Source organism: Silurus aristotelis (assembly GCF_946808225.1).
Source record: "Silurus aristotelis genome assembly, chromosome: 3".
NCBI classification, from domain to species: Eukaryota; Metazoa; Chordata; class Actinopteri; order Siluriformes; family Siluridae; genus Silurus; species Silurus aristotelis.
In genome coordinates, this window is record NC_139576.1 from 21,686,435 (window position 1) to 21,713,500 (window position 27,066).

Consider the following 27,066-nt stretch of genomic DNA (forward strand, 5'->3'; position numbering starts at 1 on the left):
AAACGTATGAAATAATTGCGTATGCAATAAAAAAAAGTTATGATGTAACACAAAAACTTAATTCTGTTTGGATTCATGGGCTCTTAGCTTTGTTCTGTCGATCGGTTTATCGTCACTGCGGTTTGGACACCGTCAAAGAGCTCAAAAGATCAACACTTGGTTTATTGAACATCTGGAGGTCAAACTCATACATTAGACACAGTGGATTAAACACTGCGTCTCATCTCTCTCTACATTCTCACAACTCCCGCACAGACTGTTCTTTCCCACGATTCCAAATCGTATTTAGTATAGCGCATCATTTATGTCCTTAAATTTCACTCTCTACAATTCAATAGAATTCAGTTAGCAATGTGCTTTATTATTAGCATAGTCATACAGACTGCAATGCGCACTAATAACCTCTCCAGTTACCTTTAACTTGCTTCAATCCACAACAACAACAGTCATTTTAAGGAAGTAATTGTAGACTATGATAAGTCTTCACCACCTCTCTCGTGTACACGCACTTGGTTCCATACCAGATAATAATACACCTCTGGATAGGGTACTTCAAGTAAATGTTCTGAGTGAAAAGTTGTCACCTCAATGTCTTATATAAGGAGTCTGGTAATTACATGCCAACATCTAATTTTAGCTTTTATACATTTCTTAACTGTTCTGTTTTAGCTAAACTTAAAAACTATGTGCTAGTCATTTTGACCAGATGTAGGCAGTATTGTCGAAATGCGTTTGTTATTGTTTACATCCTTGAAATGGTCTATAGAGCTTTTAAAAATGGACATTGTATCAAAGCAGATTTACAGAATGTAAGTATTATAGAACAAAGTACACTTACATTTAAATGTATGTGTATTCATCCCCTGATAAGCAGCCTGGGGCAACTGTATCAAGGAAAAATTCTCTTAGCTGGTATGAGGAAGAAACCCTCTCAAAAGCCAGAACCAGACTCAAAAGCGGAACCCCATGCTCATTTAGTGACACCAAGAGTGTGATTACAAATCAATATTTAGTATGCCATCAAATACTAAAGCTCTTCTTAATTTTTCATGCACAGTTTGTGTTAAACAGCTAGCACTTTATCTGTGCCACGGCTGAGAATGATCAACCACCCAAATAATATGTGATCAGCTCCATTGTAGTCTCTTTCTGATGAAGGGGCTGATAAATTACAAACAATTGTGAATTGTAAATGAACTGTGCAGTGTATGGAGCAGTGTAACCCTATGGAACAAATGTTGGTGTGAGAGAGATGTACCAAAAACACTGGGAACTGAATGCCCATATGTGCTCACACTGTCAACAAAGTAATAACGTTTTTTGCAGAATGTCCATACCGGTGTATTTGTCCATTTCTGTGCAGGTAATCAAGACCCTCCAGTACCTCTCTTAAAATAGTAGCTATCGTGGCTTCATCCAGTACACCATTTTTGGGCTCTCCTTTGCTACATGTGTGCTTAATAATGTCCAATACTGATCCTGAACACACGCACACACACACACACACAAACACACAAACACACAAACAGGGTAGGGTTGTGTTATAAGAATTTCTCCTGTTTGTGATTTAACGTTTTTAAAAATCAAAGTAAATATTTTAAGCGTCCAGAAAAAATGGTGACATTTATAAAAAAAAAAAAAAAAGAAAAAAAGAAAAAAAAGAAACCCAGAATACTATTGGCTATTAATATCTTCAGCTATACAGTAAGGAAATGCTTGCTATCAGTGCCAACTAAAAAACTCAGCAGGTTGGTAGAGTCCACAGTAATGTGCAGTAAACCATTAAAAACACAAGACAGAAAAATTCTTCTTTTGACAAGAATCTTTTGTATAATTCTTGTCCAAAGACCAAAGATTTTTCTCTGCTAATGCTGCTGCTCTTTAAAGTATTAGAACGTGTGTGCTGACCAGCAGAGAAGAGGGGAGAAAAAAAACCATCTTTATTAATCATTTTCAATATCGCCATTACTATTATGTGTAAAGTGTTAGATCTGACACTTCATTGTGGGCCTACATAATATCTTTGGCAAAAAAACCAAAAGGTTTTTTTTTGGTCATTTATTAATATAATCTCTATTAAATATGGTTTTGTTGAAGTTAATGATATACTTGCCTAACATGAACTGGGTCAAACATATTGATCGACTTTATTTCATATTAATGGCTACAAAACATTTACCTAGAAAATGAGGGGGGTCAAAGAAAGCATGCAACAAAATCGACTTGAGATGTAATGTAAAGAAGGAAGGGGAACGTGCCAAATCACACGTCCACAAAGCATGTGCTAATCGTTCCAAGTTCATGTCAATGAGACCATCTGTCTTTTTGGGAGTCACGGTCACAGGATATCATGGCCATGTAAAATTGTAAGTAAGGGATTTAACAAACTTACAACAGGGTGTTTTCAAATCTGCTGTTCAGTTGACACAGAATGAAAAGAATAACCCTATAAATCATCAGCGTCGCCTGAATATTGTATATCTACAGCCGAGAAGCTCCAGTGAAAGGGAACTGTTGGGAAAAGTGCAAAGCGGGGATACTATTACTGCTAGCGTGGATTACACGAGCCCATGTTTCAGTGCTGATTGCTATCACTGGTGTCAGTAAGGTTTCATAAACAGTACTGAGAACTTTACACTCTCCTGCAGGTGCGCTCTAAGATACTACACAAAGAGGTAATTGGATTTTGTACATGATAAAGGAAAATACTGAAAATCCTTATATCACTAGAGCCCACTGGCTGGTTTTAAAACTCAAACTCCTGAGAAGGCACATGCTTAGTTTGGCCTTACAGACTGGTGAAAAATAAAACAGCTAAAGTATTGCAAAAATATAAAATCAAAGGTGTTCTTACCTCCACTTAAGAGTTTCATAACTAACCAAAGCTCATCCTTCACCACAAATGAGGTATAATATGTCACTACGTTCGGATGGCTGCACTGGCTCATGGCTTGGATTTCTTTCTGAAGTGAGACAAAGGAGTATGATATTATTATCATTAGTATGACAATTACACAAATACATTCTAATGCTGGTTAAGACCCAGACTACCATCAATCGAAAAAGTCTTTTAGGAGACATAAAAATAGAGCATATATAAATACAGACATAAATACACAATATTGTTGACATATCTGGTAGTGGATTCAAAGCTGTGTAGTCTTATGAGCATTAAACCTTATGATTGCTCAAGAACTTCCACCAAAAAAAAAAAAAAAAAAAAAACCTTTTACAGTGATATAGTGTCAGTAATCTCTATACGAAAACAGCCCAACTGCTTAAGTTCAAAAAGGGGCTGCAACTAACGATTATTTTGATGATCGATTAATCGGACGATTATTATTATTATTATTAATATTATTATTATTATTATTATTATATATATTTATTTTTTTATCTGATTGATCGGGTATATATTTTTTAAGCTGTTCTGCTTATTATAACTATATAGAACAGGAAATCAGGGTATTTATGTACTTAAAAAAATTGCAAAAGCCAGATATTGACTTTAATTATCTTTAATGTAGACATTTAATGCGTATAGTAGCTGATTGTTGAGGAGTGCATGGGGGATTTCTCCTTCAACAATGCCATTAATGCTGGGTTGTTTTTAAAAAATAAAAAATAAAAGAGACAAAAAGCATTTGAGTATACAAGGTGTAAACTGTGTAAATCAACATTGGTATTGTTTTAATGATAATTGCAGATGGCAAGTTGACAAAAAATACACAGTAATTTTTCTTTAGGGTTGAAGATAGAAGCATCTAGAATATAATTCATTTAATTTTGTATAATAATTAAATGATACATGCATAAAAGAAATATACAAACACTGAAAACAAGCATTTGAACGTAGTAAAGCCGCAGTAAATCATGTTTGAAAACAGATAAGTTACTGCTGTAGAAGACAAATGCTAAAAAAAGAGAGTGGAACGGAGAAACACAGGCGATACTAACAGGCCTGATTAAAAAAATGGAAAAAATATACATTGGTGTATATCATTTACTGCTGCTGTTTTTAGATTTAGTGTTTGTTTGCACAGTTTTAATTGAATCCATCACTATTTTGCAAGTGAACTGATTGCGCAACCTGATGCTGAACAGATCCAGTGCGACTGTACAGAAGTTCCAAACAAACAGTTTACACAATAACACGTCATTAAACTACACCATTTTCACATGATGAGGATTAAACAGTTTTTACTTACCGTGCTGATGTTTCACTTTCATCCCTAACACCAGTGTGTTTTTTCCTGCTGCTGATTAACCCTGTTAATCTCTGCCATTTCGCAAGAGGGTGGTCTTGCCCTCACACTAACCCTTAACTTGAGCAGCAAAAACTAATCGAAAACAGCATTCGTTGACAACGAATTTCATTCTTCGATTATTATTGAATTTATCGATTAGTTGTTGCAGCCCCGGCTCAAAATAACTGAATAGTAGCTTCGGCTCAATTTTTTTCAATTTACAAAACTATTGTGACATTCACCATTTACCTTCTTTTCCCAAACCACAGATTATCTGCAGAGCACTCGCTTATCAAAAGCATCTCTCGAGCCACAGAATTCGAAATTAATGCATGTGTAAGCCCTTTTTATATGGTTGGTGCTTTTACTGACAAATGGTTAATAAAACCTTAAGCCTAAAAATAAATCGGTTTTTTTTCCCCCTGTAGAAATGTCTGCAAGAAGACCAAGATATGAACTGACTAAAAAAAATAAATCAGTGACACATTGCCACAGTATATAAGACATTCGTGTAAACTCTCCTGAGTGAGGGAGTGGAGATCTGCAATAAGGAGTGTGTTAGTCTCCAAAACAAGCCAGTAAAAAGAGTAAATCCCATTTATCCAAGTCTTACCAGTAGTTCTTCCATGCTGGTCTGGCACTTCTCCAGATTGATCCTCTTGATGGCCACACGTTCTTGTCTAGGGACACAGAGAGCGGCCTGGACTACTGCTGTGGCTCCACTGCCTACAAATGTCAAATAATACATGCAATTTAAATCTCTCCGTGATGTAGATTTTCCCATACCTCAAACAATTACAGTTTTAGCTCCATCTGTTGCACAGCACTAATACTAATAGCTCCTTCCAAAAACTCTTAATCGTTAATTTACTTATAGTACACAAAAATGATCCGAAGTATCAGAAGTAATAGAACGAGCGCATGAATGTGTCGAAGATGCTGTTACAGAGACTCAATCAACACCTTTTGACCAATCAGAATTGATCAGTCAGCAGCACTGTGCTATAAAAGTCAGCAACGAATAAAATGCCAAGCTAAGCTGTCAATATACTGTCTTCTTTTTTTCATGTCTATCTGCAGGGGTTGTTAACGGCTACCAGAAACTTAATGACGCTGCATCCCTGTCTGTCCGTTTTTTGGCTTCAATATCATAAAGTCATTATCGGTCATAGTGTCCTCTTCTTCTTTCTCTCACTTATTTTGTGTGACCTGATTTAGTCATTGTGAATAAATTCCATTTTGCAAGTCTAGCTTCCTGGTTTCCTTAGTTTGTGCTTAGCTTATTGTTCTGTGCATTGAGTTTTCCTTTATGGTGATTCTCTCGGTTGGTGTTTCGATCTCAGCGTGTGTGATACTCGGTTTTTTCCTCGTGCGTCCTACATTTTGTTCCCGACTCACGCTCGGTACTCGTGTGTGACCGGTGCATGCTCTAACTCATTTCAGCTTCCAGCAGACAATATCGCATGTTAATCACTGTATACATGATCAATAGAGGAGGTCTGTTTACAAGCACTATGCACTGAGTGCATGAATGTGCTCCACACACACACACACACACACACACACACACACACACACACTGCCAACTGCTGTTGACAGATAAGAAGGAGGGGGTCCTGAATACAGTGCTGATTAGGAAAATAATGCAGATGAAGTGCACAGGAGCTGCTCTGCTTATCAGCTGATAGAACGATAGGGCTCGAACGCCACTCGTCTGCTGCGTCCGGCTTTATCTAATGGCACCCTGCCTTATAAATGCCTGTTTGGTCTTTCCTTGATGATGCTGGGGTTTTTTTTTTTTTTTTTTTTTTTTTACAGGAATTGGCTGAAGTCGTCATTTAACAGTCTGGAAGAAGCGGCAAAGGGCCTGGTGACAAAACCCACAGAAAAGTCACCTTATTAATGAACAGGATGTTAAATGCAAGCAACATCCGGCAGAGGGCGCGTTGAGAAGAGCAGGAATGACAATCACACTCAGGTGTTATCATTATAATAATACATGTATAAACACTAATATTAAATGTAGATGCCTGATATAACATGTAGCGAGCTGAATTATTCCTGAATAAGTTTTAAGAGGAGAATAAGCTGTGTACTTGTATAATAATAGTGTGATTGTTAGAAATAGAAAGTGATGGTTATATGTTAGATACAACATAATGGGATGGAGAAGTTTATAGTAATAGTGTCTTATCAAACTATTTCTGCCAACCTAATTAAACTGGGCTTTAGAGTAGAGTGGAACCTGTAGATGATGAAGTCGATCAGACCTGGGCTGAAGAACACCTGAACCACACTTTACCTGAGCAGTAAATCCTGCCGGTTCGTCAGCAGAAAAGCAGAATGAACTGCTTTTTATGAATCTAATGACAAATAAAAGATCGAAGATTTTCGCATTGATCGTGGAACGTACTGTAGAAAGCAGTGAGTGAGTTAACGGTGTGTCACATCCGCATTGCATTAGTTTAGAGAGCAGCAGATCACAACACACACACACACACACACACACCATCATAGCCTGCTGCTGCTGAGGCTAGTGCATATGAAAAGCCGGTACAGGGCCTCTCTGTCATTCACTCCACATTCGCACACAAAACTCACCCGTTCATCCGACTCTCACTTACCTATCACATCCTGAAGCTCATACGATTCCTTGACAATCGGCCAGCCTGTTGTGGTTCCCGCTTGCGGACTGTGGCCGGTAGCCGGAGCCGCAAAAGAGTGGCTTCGCTCCGCCATGATGCTGCGGATGTCTGAGATACAGGAGGAGCGCGCGAGCGCCTGCGCTAGCCAGCTAACCGTGTCACAGCCTCTCCGCTGTCTCTTTTAGCTGCTTCCGCACTAAGTAGGGCGATAGATAGATAGATAGATAGATAGATAGATAGATAGATAGATAGATAGATAGATAGATAGATAGATAGATAGATAGATAGATAGATAGATAGATAGATAGATAGATAGATAGATAGATAGATAGACAGACAGACAGACAGACAGACAGACAGACAGACAGACAGACAGACAGACAGACAGACAGATAGATAGATAGATAGATAGATAGATAGATAGATAGATAGTCAAAGTACTGTCAAAAGTTTTAGGCACGTCTGAAAAGTTGTAAGAATACTTTAATTATAATGTATAATAAAAACCAGTGTTCATCACTTATTTTTATCAATTAACAAAATGAAAAGTTGATGAAGAGAATAGAGAGATAAACAAAAAATCTAAATCAAATCAATATTTGGTGTGCTCTCAATAAATATTGAAAAACAGCATCAATTCTTTGAGGTTCACTTACACTTCTGGGTACTTTTTGTGAAGGAATTCAGCAGGTAGGTTGTTCCAAACATCTTGGAGAACTAATTACAGATCTTCTGTGGCTGTAAACTGCCTTAAATCCCTCTGGAATATAGTTACCTTGTGTCTTGTTGCTGTGCTCAATCTTGCCATGGTGTTGATCTGTGACATGGAACTATCTCACCTTAGTAGTAGAGTTTGGCTGTTTCTCACCCAGTTTGAAGCCTCCTACACAACTGTTTATGTTTTAGTTAATGACGGTGTTTCAACCTACATATGAAATAGATGTTTATTTGCACTTGCTTGGTAGAATTGGTTAATCGTACACCTGACACCTACAAAATCCCTGACTGAAGTTTACATATTGTGCAAAAGTAAGAATTGGATTTTTCATTATCAAAATGTTCATTATCTTTTAATTTTGTTGATTGATCTAATTAATTATTAACACTTTGATTTTTCAAAGAATTATGACTTTAGATAAATAGATAGCCATAGTGACCAGCTTGTGCAGATTAAATCACCTTTATTTTATATGTTATTTACTGCTGACTTGCAGGCAGCAAATTGCTATAAAATCTACAGACAACATGCATCAGATTGCAGCATTATCAGAGCTATTATTATCATCTTCATCATCATCATCATTATCATCATTATCATTATTATAATTTTATAATTGTTATTATTAGTAGTAGTAATAATAGTAGTAATTGTAGTAGTAATAGTAGTAGTAGTAGTAGTAATAGTAGTAGTAATAACAGTAGCAGTACTAGTAGTAGTGGTAGTAGTAGTGATAGTAGTAATAATAGTAGTAGTAGCAATAGTGGTAATAATAGTAATAGTAGTAGTAGTAGTAGTAATAATAGTAGTAGTACTAGTAGTAATAGTAATAGTAGTAATAATATTAGTAGTAATAGTAGAAGCAGTAGTAGTAATAATAGTAGTAGTACTAGTAGTAATAGTAATAGTAGTAATAATATTAGTAGTAATAATAGTAGTAGTAGTAGTAGTAGTAATAATAGTAGTAGTACCAGTAGTAATAGTAATAGTAGTAATAATATTAGTAGTAATAGTAGAAGCAGTAGTAGTAATAATAGTAGTAGTAATAGTAGTAATAGTAATAGTAGTAATAATATTAGTAGTAATAATAGTAGTAGTAGTAATAATAGTAGTAGTACCAGTAGTAATAGTAATAGTAGTAATAATATTAGTAGTAATAGTAGTAGTAGTAGTAGTAGTAGTAGTAGTAGTAGTAGTAGTAGTAGTAATAATAGTAGTACCAGTAGTAATAGTAATAGTAGTAATAATATTAGTAGTAATAGTAATAGTAGTAATAATATTAGTAGTAATAATAGTAGTAGTAGTAATAATATTAGTAGTAATAATAGTAGTAGTAGTAGTAGTAGTAGTAATAATAGTAGTAGTAATAGTAGTAATAGTAATAGTAGTAATAATATTAGTAGTAATAGTAATAGTAGTAATAATAGTAGTAGTAATAGTAGTAATAGTAGTAATAATATTAGTAGTAATAGTAATAGTAGTAATAATATTAGTAGTAATAATAGTAGTAGTAGTAGTAGTAGTAATAATAGTAGTAGTACCAGTAGTAATAGTAATAGTAGTAATAATATTAGTAGTAATAGTAATAGTAGTAATAATAGTAGTAGTAATAATAGTAGTAGTAGTAATAATAGTAGTAGTACCAGTAGTAATAGTAATAGTAGTAATAATATTAGTAGTAATAATAGTAGTAGTAGTAGTAATAATAGTAGTAGTAATAGTAGTAATAGTAATAGTAGTAAAAATATTAGTAGTAATAGTAATAGTAGTAATAGTAGTAGTAATAATAGTAGTAGTAGTAGTAATAATAGTAGTAGTAGTAGTAGTAATAATAGTAGTAGTAATAGTAGTAATAGTAATAGTAGTAATAATATTAGTAGTAATAATAGTAGTAGTAATAGTAATAATAGTAGTAGTAATAGTAGTAATAGTAATAGTAGTAAAAATATTAGTAGTAATAGTAATAGTAGTAATAATAGTAGTAGTAATAATAGTAGTAGTAGTAGTAATAATAGTAGTAATAATATTAGTAGTAATAGTAATAGTAGTAATAATATTAGTAGTAATAATAGTAGTAGTAGTAGTAGTAGTAGTAATAATAGTAGTAGTACCAGTAGTAATAGTAATAGTAGTAATAGTAATAGTAGTAATAATATTATTAGTCATAATAATATTAGTAGTAGTCAAGTCAAGTCAAGTTTATTTCTTTAGCACTTTTTACAATAGACACTGGCTCATTACTGAATTTAAGAATTAAGGTAAATGATGTGTATTTATTCCTGATGAGCAGCCATGGTGACTGTGGCAAAGAAAAACTCTCTTAGATGTTATGAGGAAGAAACCTTGAGATGAAACAGACTCAAAGTGGAACTTATCCTTATTTGGGTGATATCAAGAGTGTGATTATAAATCATAAAAACAATACAAAACACTGGAGAGTGAGAACTAACATGAGCACCGGAATGTAAGATTGTGAATAATGTCCTTTCTACAGTCTTATAAAGTCAGTTGTTGTTATGGTACCAGGAGCTACTGAGCAACTCATTAAATAGCTCAACATTTGAGATCAACACCAGCTTCTCAATGCCAGAGCCTTTAAACACATTTAAAGAGGTCCAATGTCCAAACTCTACATGAAGTGGAATCCAAATGGCGCTGGTACGTCTCTAGATGGTTCGGGATGTTTGCGAATTTGGCATCTACTTCTTTAAAAATCCATAATCTTCATGAGGTGGGACGTGACTGGAGCTGGCGCAACCTCAGGATGCCTCGGGGCGGGTAAAGAAAGAGAAGCTGTTCATGATATTAACAAGCACAAGTTGATAATGTGCATTTGATCAGATGTCCTGGAGCACAAGGTTATGATGTGATATGTGTTATGTGTAGGCCTTGCTTAAAAGATAAGTTTTTAATCTGTGATTAAACTGGTAGAGTGTGTCTGAGCTCTGAACACTGTTAGGAAGACTATTCCAAAGTTTAGGAGCTAAATGTGAGAATGCTCTACCACCTTCATTGGACTTTGCTATTCTAGAAACTACTAGAAGTCCAGAGTTTTGAGATCTCAGAGTGAGATGGATTGTAGCATGTTAGATACATGGGAGCTAAACCATTTAGGCCTTTGTAGGTAAGTAGCAATAGTTTGTAGCCTGTTTGAAACTTAACAGGTAGCCAATGTAGGGATGATAAGATTGGGGTTATATGATCATATAAGTAAGAACTTATTCTGCTGCATTCTGGACTAATGTAGCTTGTTTATTAATGATGCAGGACAACCACCCATAATGCATTACAATGGTCCAGTCTGGAGGTCATGAACACATGGATGAGCTTCTCTGCATCAGATATAGATAACATGTTTCTTAGCTTAGCAATATTTCTAAGGTGGAAGAAGGTTGTTTTTGTAATATGGTTAATATGATTTTTAAAAGACAAGTTGCTGTCTAAAATAACTCCCAGTTCTTTTACTGTTGAACTAGTATTTACAGTACATGCTACCAAATGAAGGTTGAAATGCTGCATGCAGGAGCTTCTGTCTACTGGTTTTTGGGCAAAATCTCTGTCTTATCAGAATTGAATAATAGAAGGTTATGCGTCATCCAAGCTTTTAATTCTTTAATACACAGTGGAAAATAATCCTATGCCTTCTAATAATATTTTCAAGGGAAGCATGTATATTGTAATAGTAGTAGCAGTAGTAGTAGTAGTAATAATAGTAGTAGTAATAGTAGTAGTAGAAGTATTAATAGTAGTAATATTAGTAGTAGTAGTAGTAATAGTAGTAATATTAGTAGTATTAGTAGTGGCAGTAGTAGTTCTAGTAGTAGTAGTAATAGTATTAGTAGAAGTAGTAATAGTAGTAATATGAGTAATAGTAGTAATAGTAGTAGTAATATTAAGAATAGTAGTAATAGTAGTAGTAGTTAAAGTAGTAGTAATGGTGGTAGTAGTAATTGTTATAGTAGTAGCAATAGTAGCAATAGTAGTAGTAGTAATAGTAGTACTATTATTATTATTATTAGTAGTAGTAGTAGTAGTAGTAGTAGTAGTAGTAATAATATTAGCAGTTGTAGTAGTAGTAGTAATAGTAGCAATAGTAGTAATAGTAGTAGTAGTATTAATAGTAGTAGTAGCAGTTGTAGTAGTAGTAGTAGTAGTAATAATAGTAGCAATAGTAGTAATAATAGTAGTAGTAGTAATATTAGTAGTAGTAGCAGTTGTAGTAGTAGTAGTAGTAGTAGTAGTAGTAGTAGTGGTAGTAGTAGTAGTAGTAGTAGTAGTAGTAGTAGTAATTGTAATAGTAGTAATAGTAGCAATAGTAGTAGTAATAGTAGCAATAGTAGTAGTAGTAATAGTAGTAGTAATAGTAGTAGTAATATTAATGGTAGTAGTAGTAATTGTAGTAGTAGCAATAGTAGTAGTAGTATTAGTAGTAATAATAATAGTAGTAGTAATATTAGTAGTAGCAATAGTAGTAGTAGTACTAGTAGTAATAATAGTAGTAGTAATATTAGTAGTAGCAGTAGTAGTAGTAGTACTAGTAGTAATAATAGTAGTAGTAATATTAGTAGTAGCAATAGTAGTAGTAGTACTAGTAGTAATAATAGTAATAGTAATATTAGTAGTAGCAGTAGTAGTAGTAGTAGTAGTAATCGTAGTAGTAGTAGTTCATTTTTATTTGTATAGCGCTTATAACAATAACCATTGTCTCAAAGCAGCTTTACACTGATAATGTCTTTGATGAGCAAGCTGGTGGCTACTGTGTCAAGGAAAAACTCCCGGAGATGGCATAAGGAAGAAACCTTGAGAGGAACCAACTCAAGAGGGAACCCCTCCTCATCTGGGTGACACCGAATGTCCATTTATTACAGATAAAAAATGTTGCTGGGTGCAGTGATGGTGATCAGAAGCAAACTGTAGTCCTGAGTCAGTGTAGCAGACTGTTGACATTAACTACAGTCCAAATCATCCTCAAAGCTCCCGTTCTTACTCCGGAATTTAATGTAACAACCCAAGGCGTTGATGAGAAATCGTCCCAAGCTGCACAGAGTGGCCTCCTATTGAAGAGGACACTATCCAGGAACAGTGATCACTGGAACCTTAGGAGCATGTTTAACTCAACAGAAAGAGAGAGAGAGAGAGAGAGAGAGAGAGAGAGAGAGAGAGAGAGAGAGAGAGAGAGAGAGAGAGAGAGAGATAGGGGTAAAAGGAAGAGAAGGATATGAATTATTGTGTGTCCTTATTGTTGTATAAAATTTCGGCAAGACTCGCTATAGCAGCATAACTAAAAGGGAGAAACAGGAGTTAACACAGACATGAGGGATCTCTGGGATAAGAGACAACCCACCACACCACCGTCAACAAACCTGAGTGAACGTGTGAGAGTGAGGGGACGACAGCATACAAATATGAAGGATCATACTGGTACAGAAGTTCACTCAGATACTGTGGCGCGAGACCGTTAAGTGCTTTATACGTCAGTAGTCGTATTTTATAATCAATGCGATATTTAATTGGAAGTCAGTGTAGACTGATTAAAACAGGGGTGATTTGGTCATATTTTCTAGATCTAGTAGGGACCGTTGCAGCTGCATTCTGAACTAACAGAAGCTTATTAATGCACTTACTCGAACACCCAGACAGTAAAGCGTTACAGTAGCCTAATCTAGATGTAACAAAAGCATGAACTAGTTTTTCTGCATCCTGTAACGACATCATATTTCTAATTTTAGCAATATTTCAAAGATCCTGGCGATCCTGGTAATATTATTTACGTGAGCCTCAAAGCAAAGACTAGGGTCAATAATCACAGCAGTTCTTGACTGCTGTATACACTGAAATCACCATCCAGAGATGCTTGGATTTGGAAACTTTACTTCTAGCTGTTTATTACTATTACTACTACTACTAATAGTAATTCTATTAGCAAAAGTAACTAATTAGTAATAGTGGTAGTAGTAGTATAAGTAGTAGTAGTAATATTAATATTAGTAGTATTAGTAACAGTAGTTCCCATTTATCCAGGCTTGGGACCGGCAATAAGAGTGCACTGGCTTGTGCAACCCTAATGGCTGGGTTTAATATCTCATTTAAAATACCACTGTGATATTATTAAGTATGAAATATCAAGTTAGTTACTAAGATAATAAGTATTTTAGCTTAATAAAGTGTTCAAATGTAACTATTCCATGAAATATATATCATATATTACCATATAAATCATTAGCCATTACCTTTATATTAAGTTCTCCTACTAGTCTAAAGATCTTTTTCCAAAGAGCAGATAGTATGCTTGTTGAAATCCTCAGTTTGATTTAGCCCAGCCATCAGCTGATCAGACTACTATTATTATAATTGTTTGGGGTTAACCAGTGATAGAATCACTTCTCTTTTTTTTCTCTTTTCTCTTTCTCTCTCTCTTGGTCACTCAACATCACTGTACAGTTCATTGGGATTGTTATACCCAGGCAAGAAGAGAGTGTGTGTGTGTGTGTGTGTGTGTGTGTGTGTGTGTGTGTGTGTGTGTGTGTGTGTGTGTGTGTGTGTGTGTGTGTGTGTGTGTGTGTGTGTGTGTTAAAATGACATAGCTTAATAAGCATGCAGGTTGCGTACACTGGAAAAAAATGACCCATTAATTAATAATTTAGGAAAGTAGCTATGACATTTTGTAAAGGTCATAAACGATGTCAGTATGGCACAGGGCTTCTGCTGAGAGTAATGCTACCAGCTGAAACTCAAATGTATTTATACCATATTAAACACTATCTTAGATCACCAGAACATACCTATCATTAGTGCATAACCTGCACTTAAAGATCGAAGTAAGCAAATTAGTAATAAAAACTCTACCAAGGTTTCTTTGTTCACTGTGCTCTTGTATTGTTGTTTTATTGATTAAAAAAAGCATGTGCCTCCCATTCATAGCTGAAGTCAATACATAACAGATAAAAAAAATGCATTATTGTACTAATTCCTGCCACTTTTCTTTGTGCCCCTCATAATTCTTTTAATAAACACTCAATTTGATTAGAGAGTAAACCGGTCCTGAAAAGGTCACACCAGTGGCTTCCATTTTCCACCTTTTTATAAGCTCTGTGAATCCTCTAAGAGTGAATTGAATTGTCTTGAGACTGAGGACAAGTGGATGAGTGAGAGTGGAAAAGTTTTTGGTTTAAAAGACATCTTCGCCTGGCTAAGAGCATACCAAAAAGGGACAGAGTCTAACCTGTAATGTTTACAAGATGAAGGGTCTGTAGATACTCTAAAAAAAAGGACTTCTAACCGTGGACAAGTATTTGGCTTAATATTAAGGAGTGTGGACAGTGTCTTAAAAATGGATGCCAAAATGATCTACCACAACATGTAAAGGTTGGTGGCTGCTGGTGTGAACAGGTTGGAGATTTTGACAAACATCTGCAGTCCTGTCCTTGCACAAGTAAACCCTGTCAACTAATTACTGTAAAAATGCATTTGGCTACGACAGAAGGGAAGGTGAATCAGAATCAGGATCAGAATCGGGTTTATTGACTGAAGTGTGTTGACACACAATTAATTTCTTTTCAGCTGTTGGTGGCTTTTAAAAGCACAGACATAAATAAACAAATTGTTTGATCATTTTTGAACCTAGTGAGGATTCAATAAGGGTTTGGGATGGATTTATAAACTGTATAAACACCATTAATCATCAATAATCAATAATCAATAAAACACCTGCTTGGTCCAGCAGAGGGAGATGAAGAGCCTTGGTTTATTAACAGCTTGTCTCAGTGCTAGAGGTTTCATTTGTTTGTTTATTAGTTTGTTTCTATTATTATCGCATGTCTGCCCTAGCAGATTCATCTTAGAAACTGAGTTTGCTAAAACTGAACAAGCCGACGACATTTCATTATGGTTCATTGGTGCAGTTATTCATTCATTCATTTTCTCCCGCTTATCCGTAATTCGGGTCGCGGGGGCAGCAGTCTAAGCAGACCCCCGCCTTCGACTGCTGCCCAATCCTCACAGCACCGTCCCTTACGGTCCCTCCTGCAGGTGATGAGCCCACGGGAAGGCGGCCCCACGTCACTCCGACGTCACGGACCTTGATATTTCCCTCGTAAGGGACCCTGGTGCAGTTATTAGTTCTTTAAATAGTCAGAAAAGAATGGTCACATGTATATATACATATTATACAAGATAAATAAAATACACGAAAAAACTACGGACGTGTGAGTGATTTTATGAGTGCCCAGTAATGTGTCGTGTCTGACATGTGCTTTATGCCCAGTAGGTCCAGTAGGTGATGCCATTCACCAGGTAGTAAACACACGTGGCTTATGGACACGCATTTGCTCGTCTATTATTATCACACGCGATCTTGGGTTTTGTCATTTCTGTGTTTTTTCTTAGTAACATACGGCGTATTTGGTTTATTCCCTCTTGGATGCGAGAGAGAGAGAGAGAGAGAGAGAGAGAGAGAGAGAGAGAGAGAGAAGAGAGAGAGAAGGAGGGCTAGAGAAAGAGAGATTGACATAAAAATCCACCAATCCGCGATGGCTAAGTGAACCGCAGACCAGGCTGAAGCCTAAACAGCTCTGCATTTTCTTCTTAGGCGCCCTCACTTGTATACGCAGTAATGGTTCAATGCGCGCTACATAGTGCACTACATAGTGCAACAAGTAGCTATTTGGATTTCGACTCCTCTTCAGTGTGAAACAAAACCCCAAGCCTGCTACATCGTCCTGACCTGCACACATCAGTGAAGAGAGAGAGAGAGAGAGAGAGAGAGAGAGAGAGAGAGAGAGAGACCATCCATTACACTTTCACCAGAGGCTTGTGTAAAAGGCACCAGTATAGTGGATCAGGGGGTCATGGCTGGCTTTCTGGTGTGGTTTTGGAACGAGAGGTTTTGGTTGCCACATAACGTGACCTGGGCCGATTTGAAGAACACTGAGGAGTCCACGTTCCCGCAGGCGGAGGATCTGTACGTGGCGTGTCCCCTGGCCTTCTTCATCTTCATCATCCGACTCGTGTTTGAGAGGTAACAGTGTAACATCCCCGCCGGAATGATGCCAGTGTGTGAGGCTGAAAGCTTTTCTGCCTACTGTTTCGGAGTAAACGTGTGTGTGTGTGTGTGTGTGCGTGCGTGCATGCATGCGGTAGCAGAATGGGACAGGTCTCTCTCTCTCTCTCTCTCTCTCACACACATTCAGAGACAATGACAGCAGTGCGATACGGGCCGCTTATCTCGCATCCTCTAGGTGTTGAAAGAAGAGCATCACGATCTGAGCTTTTAAGTTCTTTACTCTCACTCATAACCCCACCAATCTCCACTTTTCCATGCCGTTCTCTTAGTATCATCAAATGCACATCTCTTGTATTTTAACACTAAAAAAGCGAGCAACTGCTTGATGGACGTTTTAAATCATCTCCATGGAAGATCCCAGCTGAAGGATCCACACAAAAGAAAAGATCTTAAACTTTCTTTTGCTCCATCAGCTGTAAAAGAAATGGCGCAAAAAAACACCACATTCAAATAAGCAATTTTGTAAAAATAAGATGTGTACCATAACGTTTTTTTCCCCAGTCATAGGATGTCCCACTATTTATAGCTTGACATGATTTTGTGTTATTAAGGCACACGTGAAACCAATTCCAATCTCTCCCCCCCCCCCCCCCCCCCCAATTCCAATCCCCCCTCACATGCACTGATTTCATTGCTGCAAATCACCAGGTTCAGTGTTGTAATGTTGCAGTAACTTGGATTAACGGCTGCCACAAACTCGACAACAAATCAGGAGACGAATCGTCATCTGCTCTTTAATCAGGGACAAACGTACAGTTATAAAGAACATTCATTTTTCATCGTATTGTTATTGCTATACAAATAAAAATGAATTGAATCATGTGCTTTCTACTTGATCGTTTGGTAGCACATAATCGCTTCATATATGCTCAACTTTTCAAAACTTTTTCATGTCATTTGACACACCCACAATGAATCGCTTTGACTCATGCTGCCGAAGCCACCAGCTCTTACTGAAACTAATGGTCGCTGGTTGACGTGTTACTGCAGGTCGCTGTATGTGCGAACCTCGCTAATAAGTCCTTTATGTCTGAGAGTAGATTGACAGCTTCGTTTAGCTTGTCAGTGAAATACTGGTGGTACTGCTTGCAGTTTTCTTTCTACCAACCTTCAGCGCTCTCTGTGTCGGTGTTATTATACTGTTTGCTATTTAAGGATTGTTTGACATGAAAAGCATTACAAACCCCCTGCACCTTGTTTTCTGTCATTCAGTCTGCCTATAGGACAAGAAGCTTTTAGCCTTCCATCAATATTTCTCTGAACAATATGTGTTTACTTAGTAATCGAGTACCTGATTGAAGAAATAATGTATCTTGGGTGTTCACAGTTGGAGATATTTGTTTATGATAAAGATTCATAAAGCGGTAGACCTTGCTCTGATATCATTATATAGCAATATCTTTGGGTATAAATGCATGCCTTTCTGCGATGCGAAAGGCAAAGGAAAAGCTTTTATAAGGGTGTCTGTGTATTTCTTGTGCATTTTATCCCTACATTAATTTTTACTGTGCAATGAAATTTCTCACTCAGTGAATTATTGTATACAGACACATATAACACTTTTTTTCGCAGCAGTATTGTTCGGCCGTGTACCCCATTAGCTGTACAGTCAAGAACTATTAATGATGAATGGATTTGCATTAACTGCAACTGCAAAGAATTCCCAAGATGGTCCATGTTGGTGTAATTCTTTTTAGCTCTTTTGATACTGCGTCCCAGGGTTCAAGGTCTTAAATATGGAGTTGATCAGAAAGTTGGGGGTTCTAAAACTTTTTAGACGATCTTTAGACGCTATTTAGTGGCAAAGGCGCATTTTATTCCTGAACTTTTAACCAGCAATGCATTTATTTGTATGTCAAGATTATTTATAGCCCTACTTGTTTTAAGCTTTAAGCCAATCATTGAAGTGGCCAGTCAAACAGGGTCATTATAATAAGAGCTCAATCATAAATAGGCCTCCGAATATAACAAAATAAAAAGCAAGAAAAATGCCCGGGCTTATCTTCACAGACATTCCCTACCTCTTCATCGGTACTGTTCTTAAAAACTTAGTCTTATGAGTTTTACCTTGTGTTTGAGTTTGAATTCAACTTACTTAAGGTCTTTTTTATTCCACTTACATTTGACTATGGAAAAAATTTTGGGAGTGAAGAAGGTCTGTTATTCCTATTAATCCCATGTGTAGTTTTTTCTACATGGATTGTGACGAAACGGACCCATTGTGTGTGTGTGAGTGTGTGTGTGTGTATTCTGAGTGCAGACTGATAGACTGTGCAGTTGTGCAGCATTATAAATAACTGCGCACTGTTTCCCAAACAAATTAACCATAATGCAAGTATGATAGGATCTTTAATGCCACGTGATCACATTACAATGTTTGTGTTTTGCTTCGTGTGCTTTTATGTCTTTCACTCAAACTGTTTAAAACATTTTTTAATTAATTGACAAGTCTATGTAGACATACAAGTGTGATTTCAACCGTACACTTCTCTTCTGCATGTGGCTTTATTAACCGCTACTACCTCAATGTCTGGTTTCTAATGTGCTTCATACTGCCATACTTGGTTGTGTATTTTTCTGTTTACAATAAGGAAACATTTTTCCATTGTATTCGTGAGACTTAAGCAGAACCAGACTTTCCTTTATTTTGAATGGAAAAATGATGATGATGTTGGGGCCTTTAAATTCACCCGAGTTAGTGTGCAGTAATGTTGAGTTTAATGTTAGGGCTAACCCTGGTGTTTCTAAATAGAGAATTTTACACCAGACACAATACTACCACTAAGCCATATTGTCTTTTTTATTGTCAGGTTCATTGCAAGACCATGCGCTCTGGGACTGAAAATCCAAGCGAGCGGCCCACGGAAGGCTCAAGCAAATGCCATTTTGGAGAAAGTCTTCACTGCTATCACCATGGTATGCGGAGTTTTTCTTACACCATAAACAGTGTGAAATTGCATTTCATGGTCCCCTTTTTGCAGAGGCAGAGTCTCTCATTCATCCTTGTTCAGATGTAGTTATTTGTTATGAATCATAGAACAATCCACTGTGCCTCATTTATTAATTGTGTGTGTAATAATACCCAGTAGATTTACAAACATTTCTGAAGAGACAGTTTTTCGGTACTTGCAAGCGTTTGTCAAGTCAGGTTGTTATTATCGTTTCAATCATATACAGTGGATAGAGTACACCTTGAAATGATGTTCCTCCACTTGTGCCATGGTGCTACATAAAACAACATAAATTTACACTGGACAACACAAAACTAACTACACACAGGACTACATCAAGATGACAATACAGTGCATCCGGAAAGTTTCCACAGAACTTCACTTTTTCCACATTTTATGTTTAAGCCTTATTCCAAAATGGATCAAATTCATAGTTTGTTTCTTAAAATTTTTAAAATAATATCCCATAAATGATAACATGAAAGAAGTTTTTTTTTTAATCTTTGCAAATGTATAAAATAAAATACAAAATCACATGTACTTAAGTAATCACAGCCTTTGCCATGACACTAAAAATTTAGTCCACCTGTGGTAAATTTAGTTGATTGGACGTTGGAAAGGCACACACCTGTCTATAAAAGGTCCCACAGTTAACAGTTCATCATGTCAGAGCACAAAAAAGCCATGAAGTCCAAGGAATTGTCTGTAGACTTTCGAGACAGGACTGTACAGAGGAACAGATCTGGGGAAGGGTACGGAAAAACTTCTGCAGCATTTAAGGTCCCAATGAGCACAGTGACCTCCATCATCCATAAATGGAAGAAGTTTGGAACCACTAGGACTTTTCCTAGGGTGGGCCGCCCGGCCAAACTGAGCGATCGGGGGAGAAGGGCCCTAGTCAGGGAGGTGACCAAGAACCCAATGGTCACTCTGAAAGAGCTTCAGTGTTTGTTTGTGAAAGAGGGAGAACCTTTCAGAAGAAAAGCACTCCACCAATCAGATGTGTATGGTAGAGTGGACAGACAGCAGCCACTCTTTAGTAAAAGGCACATGACAGCCCGCCTGGAGTCTGCCAAAATGCACCTGAAGGACTCTCGGATCACGAGAAACAAAATTCTTCAAATTTTTGGCCTTAATGCCAAGCGTCATGTCTGGAGGAAACCAGGCAACGCTCATCACCTGGCCAATACCATCCCTACAGTAAAGCATGGTGGTGGCAGCATCAGGCTGTGGGGATGGTTTTCAGTGGCAGGAACTGGGAGACTAGTCAGGATTGAGGGAAAGATGAATGCAGCAATGTACAAAGACATCCTTGATGAAAACCTGCTTTAGAGGGCTCTGGACCTCAGACTAGGGAGACCGTACATCTTCCAACAGGACAACGACCCTAAGCACACGATAGCCAAGATAACAGAGGAGTGGCTACAGGATGACTCTGTGAATGTCTTTGAGTGGCTCAGCCAGAGCGCAGACTTGAACCCGATTAAACATCTCTGGAGAGATCTAAAAATGGCTGTGCACCAACTTTCCCCATCCAACCTGAAGGAGTTTAAGAAGTTCTGCAAAGAAAAATGGGAGAAACTGCCCAAAAATAGCTGTGCCAAGCTTGTAGCATCATACTCACAAAGACTTGAGGCTGTAATTGATGCCAAAAGTATTGAGCAAAGGTACCTTTGTTTTATTTGTCATAATTGAAAGCTTGGTTTTATTTAGGGTTATTTATATTTATTTCTTATAGATTAATTTCTGGTCATTTTTTAATATGAATTGATCGAGTTTCCAAAACTATTTTCATTTGCGTGTGTAGTTGGAATACTGTAAACAAGCTTTTTACACTTGATAATGTAATCCATTTACACATTAGCAATAACTATACAAATAAATAAACAATTTGATTTGAAGCTTGCCAAACAACCTTCACAAATATTTTCCAAGCTTACTGGATTTTCATAAATGCTACATTTCTTGTGTAAATGCTTCTGCCGAAATGATGTTCGAACAAATTTGTTTATATTCTGCTTGATAAATGAGGCCCACTGTTTAAGTACAAACAAGACATTCATATGAAAGCAATGCGTGTGGGGCTTATTCAAAAAGTCCCATGTTGACATAATTCTTTCTGTTGACTACTTTCTTTTTTCATTCTCCACTCTAATGTTCAAAAGTCTCAAAAAATGTTTCATCATCAAACTGTTGCAAGATGGATTTTATCCTTTTTATAAAACATTTTATCAGGGTTTGCTTCAAACTTACACTAGTTAAAAATGCCCATTAGTGCTGTAAATAGAAAGTTATTTGACTAGTGAAAAAGATAGATGTCCTAGGGTTTGTTAATCTTCCATCCATCCCTCCCCCATCATTCTACATTTGTTATCTTAAAAAACATTGCTGCCAGTGAGTCATTGAGCAAAAGATTAACCACATAAACTCCCTCTACAATGAATTATTCAATAACTAAATCTAAACAAGTACGAAAATGAAATATGATCGTCTGATTCTGTGATTGAGCTGGAAGTTGAGGAAAGAAAGCTTGTATTAGACACACACACACACACACACACACATTAACACAAATTTGATAAGAGATACAGACGACATCACCATTTTATAATTCAGTAATTTCACTTTAAACGAATGAAAACTGCATAATCATTCGCTGAAAACCACAACAGTGATAAAAAAAATGGGATCATTTACTGCTACTGTTATTCGCTGCTTTTAGATTTAGTGTTTGTTTGCACTGTTTTAATTGAATTCAAGTTTGTTTATTTCTATAGCGCTTTTCGCAATGGACATTGTATCAAAGCAGCTTTATAGAACTTAAGAATTAAAGTGAATGATGTGTATATATCCTTGATGAGCAGTCTTGGGTGAGTGTGGCAAGGAAAAACTCCCTAGACGAATGAGGAAGAAACCTTGAGAGGAAACAAAAGGGGAATCCATCCTTATTTGGGTGATATCAAGGGTGTGATTATAAATCATAAAAACAATACAAAACACCAGAGAATAAGAAATAACATAAGTCCCGAAGTGTGTGTAATTATATAAAATGTCCTTTCTATAGTCTTATCCAGTCAGTTGATATTGTGGAACCAGGAGCTACTAAGCAACTAATCAAATAGCTCAACATTTGAGATCATCATAGATTCAAAACCAGCTTCTCCATGCGAGAGCCTTTAAAAATTCGAAGAGGTCCAATGTTTATACTCTACATGAAGTGGAAAGGTTTCCTGAGCCTTTAAATGGTGTCTCAGTCTGGTTCAGGCTACTCAATTATGAGGGAAGACTGCTGACTTGACAGTTGTTCAGAAGATGATCATTGACACCCTGCACATGGAGGGTAAGACACAAGGTGATCGCTAAATAAGCTGCTGTTCACAGAGTGCTGTATCCAACCACATTAATAGAAAGTTAAAAGGAAGGAAATAATGTAGTAGAAAAAGATGAATGAAGCCCATTCAAGAATTTGAGGAGATTCACAAAGAGTGGACTGCAGCTTCAGTCAGTGTTTTAAGAGCCACCACACACACAGACGTATCCATGGGCTACAACTGAGGCATTCCTTGTGTCAAATCACTTCTGAACCAGAGACAATGTCAGAGGTGTCCTACCTGGGCAAAAGGCAAAAAGGACTGGACTGTTGCTCAGTGGGCCAAAGTCGTTTTTTCAAATGAAAGGAAAAAAAATTTTGCATTTCATTTGGAAGGTCTCACGGTCTAAGAGTCTGGAAGAAGAGAGGAGAGGCAAGTCCAAGGTCAGCACAGCCATCTACCAGGAGGTTTTAGAGCATGCTTCCCTCTGCTAAACAGCTTTATGGAGATGCTGATTTCAGCAGGATTTGGCACCTGCCCACACTGCGTTAGAGGTTGCAGAAGCAGAAGGACCTTGTCAGTGCTCAGACCATACGCCGCATACTACAACAAGTGCATGGCCGCTATTCCAGAAGGAAGCGTCTTCTAAAGCTGGCCGTAATAATACAACCCCAAACACACCATCAATATAACAACTGCCTTGCTGAGGAAGCTGAAGGTGATGGAGTGGCCAAGTATGTCTCCATACTTGAACCCTATTGAGCATCTGTAGGGCATCCACAAGCGGAAGGTGGAGAAACGGCATGCAGCAGAGGAGCCCAGCAACAATATGTACAGCTGTGATGCATTCCATGCCCAGGAGGGTTAAGGCAGTGCGAGATAACAATGATGTTCACACAAAATATTGACACTTTGGACAGAGTTGTGACATGTTCACTTAGGGTAAACTCTTGTTAGGAGTTATTCAGTCAATAATGGCTGTATGTTGAGTTATTTTTAGAGGACAGTAAATCTGTACTGCTGTACAAGCTGCACTCTAAAATATATCCAAGTTAAATTTTTTAAGTATCGTCCCTTGAGAAGATATACTAAAATGGTTGCTGAAATGTAAGGGGTGAACTCACTTGGTACTCAAAGTGACATACTGTATGTATATATAATTTTGTATCTGAATGACGTGAACTGATTCCAGGGCAGCTCTCTACCTCAGCCAAGCATCTATTTCTAGGTGTCTGTTGTGTCTGGAAATCGAGGCCAGGGTAATGTTAGGTATTTTATGCCCTATTTTGGCTGCACTCAATACACAGTCTTCAATGATGATAGAGGAAGAAACACATGAATTTTATTTAAAAAAAAGCTTAAAGCTTATGATTTAATAAACATTTAATACATTTGATCAGCACTCAGTAGTGAGTATCATCCTTCCACCGAACCAGATTAAAGGTAGATTCAGGTGAGTGTGACATGCCAAGGTTTATCAGTGCTTGCTCCTTCTGATGTGCTAGCACTATTTTTGGCACACCAGTGGAAAAAAGGTTTCTTGACAAATGTTCAGCTTAATGAGCAGAGACTTTAGCGGCCGGCATTAGCGGAGTTCAGATGATCAGACAGCTCGTCACTAAAGGCGCAGACAAAATGTAGAACAGCCTCAGGCCAGCTCATTCTAACAGATTAGCTATTCGCGACAGTAATTGAATATATGAATGGGGGTAATAGTAGTCTAGATGTCTACATGTACTGTAATGGACAGTGAAAAGGGTACAAGAAAACGTGACTTCAATATAAGTACTATGAGTGGGACATAAAAAGCACACCTATCCTCTGTTCAATCACTCATGACAGAGTTTCAAAATGCTAGTTTAGAGCAACATTAGTGCAAGATGAGATTGGTGTGGAGAAACTCTGACCTGCACAAAGCCCTGAACTCAACCCATTCAATACCTTCAGGATGGATTGAAAAATTGATTGCGATGCAGCCCTTCCCATTCAGCGTTATCGGCAGATCTCATAAAAGCTCTTTTGTCTTTTGGGCACAAATTCCCACAGATAGATCTTGTTGAAAGCCTTCCCAGAGAAGTGGAGGCTGTTGTAGCTGCAAAGTGGGGCTACCTGCAAAATAATGGCCACATTTTTTGAATAAAACCTCCATCAAGCTTATAGAACAGTGTGTCAGTCAGTTTTATTAAATGAAGGTCCTCAGTAAATATTAAATTGTGGAAAATAAGAATTTAATTCAAAGATTTTTTGAAGCAATCAATCTTGTAAAATCAAGTCATTTCCAGTGTCATTTGGCCACACAAAACCTTATTTCTGATAAAAAGCAAAGTTAGAATTAATATTGTTTCCAGTCTTATATATTTAGGTTTTAGTGAAGTGTCAAAATCAAATGCTTGGTTCCAGTAAACTCCTCAGAACAATCCTGTTTCGAAGGTACACACCAGTACAGGGAATACAAGACCAGCATTAGCCACCAGCTATCACGCTAATGAACACATAGACATGTCAGCATGGGAAATTTAGCCAAAAATGGGTCTGTCAGTGACTCAGGTGCTTACTGCATACTCTGCTGTGAACCTTTTTAAACACTCTGATGATATGACTTCTATAAGTGATGATATTTTTTTGCCTGTAGAATAAACTCAAGTAGACAATTTTAACACGTTTCGATTAGAGGTTTAGGTATTAAATTTATTGTGTGTGTGTGTGTGTGTGTGTGTGTGTGTGTGTGTGTGTGTGTGTGTGTGTGTGGGATTGTTAACAGGTTATTGTCAGATTATGAAGTGTAATCCAAACTAAACCCAGCCTACCGAAAGTAATACCAAGCACAAACATTGTTCTGAGTAGGGCTGCAGCTGTAGAATATTTTAGTAATCGAGTATTCTACCGATTATTCCATCGATTACTCGAGTATCGAATAAGAAGTACTTTTCTTTATTAAAGAGAAATACTAAATATACAAGAGAAAATAAGATGGATCACTTAAAACGACCAAGTGGTTTGTTTCCCTTTTATAAAAATTGACATTTTATTGCTGAAATTGAAGTGTTGGTGTATGAACGAGGCTCCTCTGCTTCATCTGTCTTGTTCATGCGATTTTCTCCCCATTCCTCCATTTATTTTCATTCTGTAGCATCTTCTGTGTTTACTTGTCCTGAGCGGGTGGTACGTCAGAGGACTCAGAGAAAGATTCTATGATTTTTTTAATTATTGAAGTCTTAATAATTTGCCTCAAAGATTTTTTATTTTTGAATTACTAAAGTAACTAGAAGAATCGTTTTCTTCCTAGTTCTGAGTACTCATACACCAGTGCTGCTTAGTCTCTGACGTGTATTGTTTTGTCTCTCAGCATCCTGATGAGAAGAGGTTAGAGGGCTTGTCAAAGCAGCTGGACTGGGACGTGAGGACAATCCAGCGCTGGTTTCGACAGAGACGTAATCAAGAGAAACCGAGCACTCTGACCCGCTTCTGCGAAAGCATGTAAGACTCGTCATAGCTTTTTTTGGGCCTGTTTAAATAGAAATGTGGCCAGCTGAGTCACTATCAGCATGGTTTTTTTTTTCCAAACTGTAGCAGATTTGCTATAATCCAAAAGATTTTCTATGTATTTTTTGTTAAGACAAACTGTACTCACTGTGCTTGGCTCAGTAGGAAAAGAGAAAAGTGTATTAAACCTCACAGCTGCTTGTTTAACTCTCTCTATGAGTGCTAGAAAAACAGGGAAGTGTTTACACTCCGATGGTCAGGCTTTGCCTTTACAGAAATGAAGCAGTGGGACATTGTGTATGTTCTCATGATATCTCTTAAGTTGCAGAATGCAATTCTTTGTCTTCTCCTTCTCTGTCACATCTATATTGTTCTTCTCAATGAATATACACTGTGTAAAGAATAAAACATTTGGGAATGTAACGCTATAGAAAACCTGAAGTTGGTTTTTATTCCTCTTACATTGAAAATAATAGTGATTGTAATAATTTTTTATTCATTCATTTAAAAACATGTACTTTTTATCCACTTATAGCAAAGATGCCCAAACTAGAGCCTATGAAGACCTTCAACTTGGCCCACCATTAAATAAATATGAGACCTGTAAAGAACAGGCAAAAATACCATTGCCACAGATCTTCATTTCTAAT

At 37.0% G+C, this 27,066-nt stretch overlaps 2 protein-coding genes across 8 annotated transcripts in view; one reads left to right on the forward strand and one right to left on the reverse strand.

Annotated features, from left to right (window-relative positions):
• stk39 (serine threonine kinase 39) overlaps positions 1 to 7,053 on the reverse strand; it is a 43,057-nt gene extending 36,004 nt beyond the window's left edge. For 3 of the 4 annotated variants that reach the window (XR_014533009.1, XR_014533010.1, XM_083538041.1), the window contains exons 1-4: positions 6,872 to 7,049; positions 4,861 to 4,973; positions 2,855 to 2,963; positions 1,338 to 1,479 (exon numbers count right to left, since the gene is read on the reverse strand). Coding sequence is in view for 2 of the 4 variants with exons in the window: in XM_083538041.1 (XP_083394167.1) it covers positions 1,338 to 1,479; positions 2,855 to 2,963; positions 4,861 to 4,973; positions 6,872 to 6,986 (479 nt within the window). In the remaining 2 variants the exon portion in view is untranslated. Of the gene's footprint in view, positions 1 to 1,337; positions 1,480 to 2,854; positions 2,964 to 4,860; positions 4,974 to 6,871 lie in introns of all 4 variants that reach the window. The other variant, XM_083538042.1, reaches the window with a different exon arrangement.
• The window catches only part of cers6 (ceramide synthase 6), a 248,058-nt gene that overhangs the window by 197,132 nt on the left and 23,860 nt on the right, over positions 1 to 27,066 (forward strand). The window contains exons 2-4 of one of the 4 annotated variants that reach the window (XM_083538064.1): positions 16,393 to 16,626; positions 19,482 to 19,587; positions 26,280 to 26,410. In XM_083538064.1, the coding sequence (XP_083394190.1) occupies positions 16,457 to 16,626; positions 19,482 to 19,587; positions 26,280 to 26,410 (407 nt within the window). In that variant the 5' untranslated portion in view covers positions 16,393 to 16,456. Of the gene's footprint in view, positions 1 to 15,953; positions 16,627 to 19,481; positions 19,588 to 26,279; positions 26,411 to 27,066 lie in introns of those variants that run through there. The other 3 variants (XM_083538065.1, XM_083538063.1, XM_083538066.1) reach the window with 3 other exon arrangements.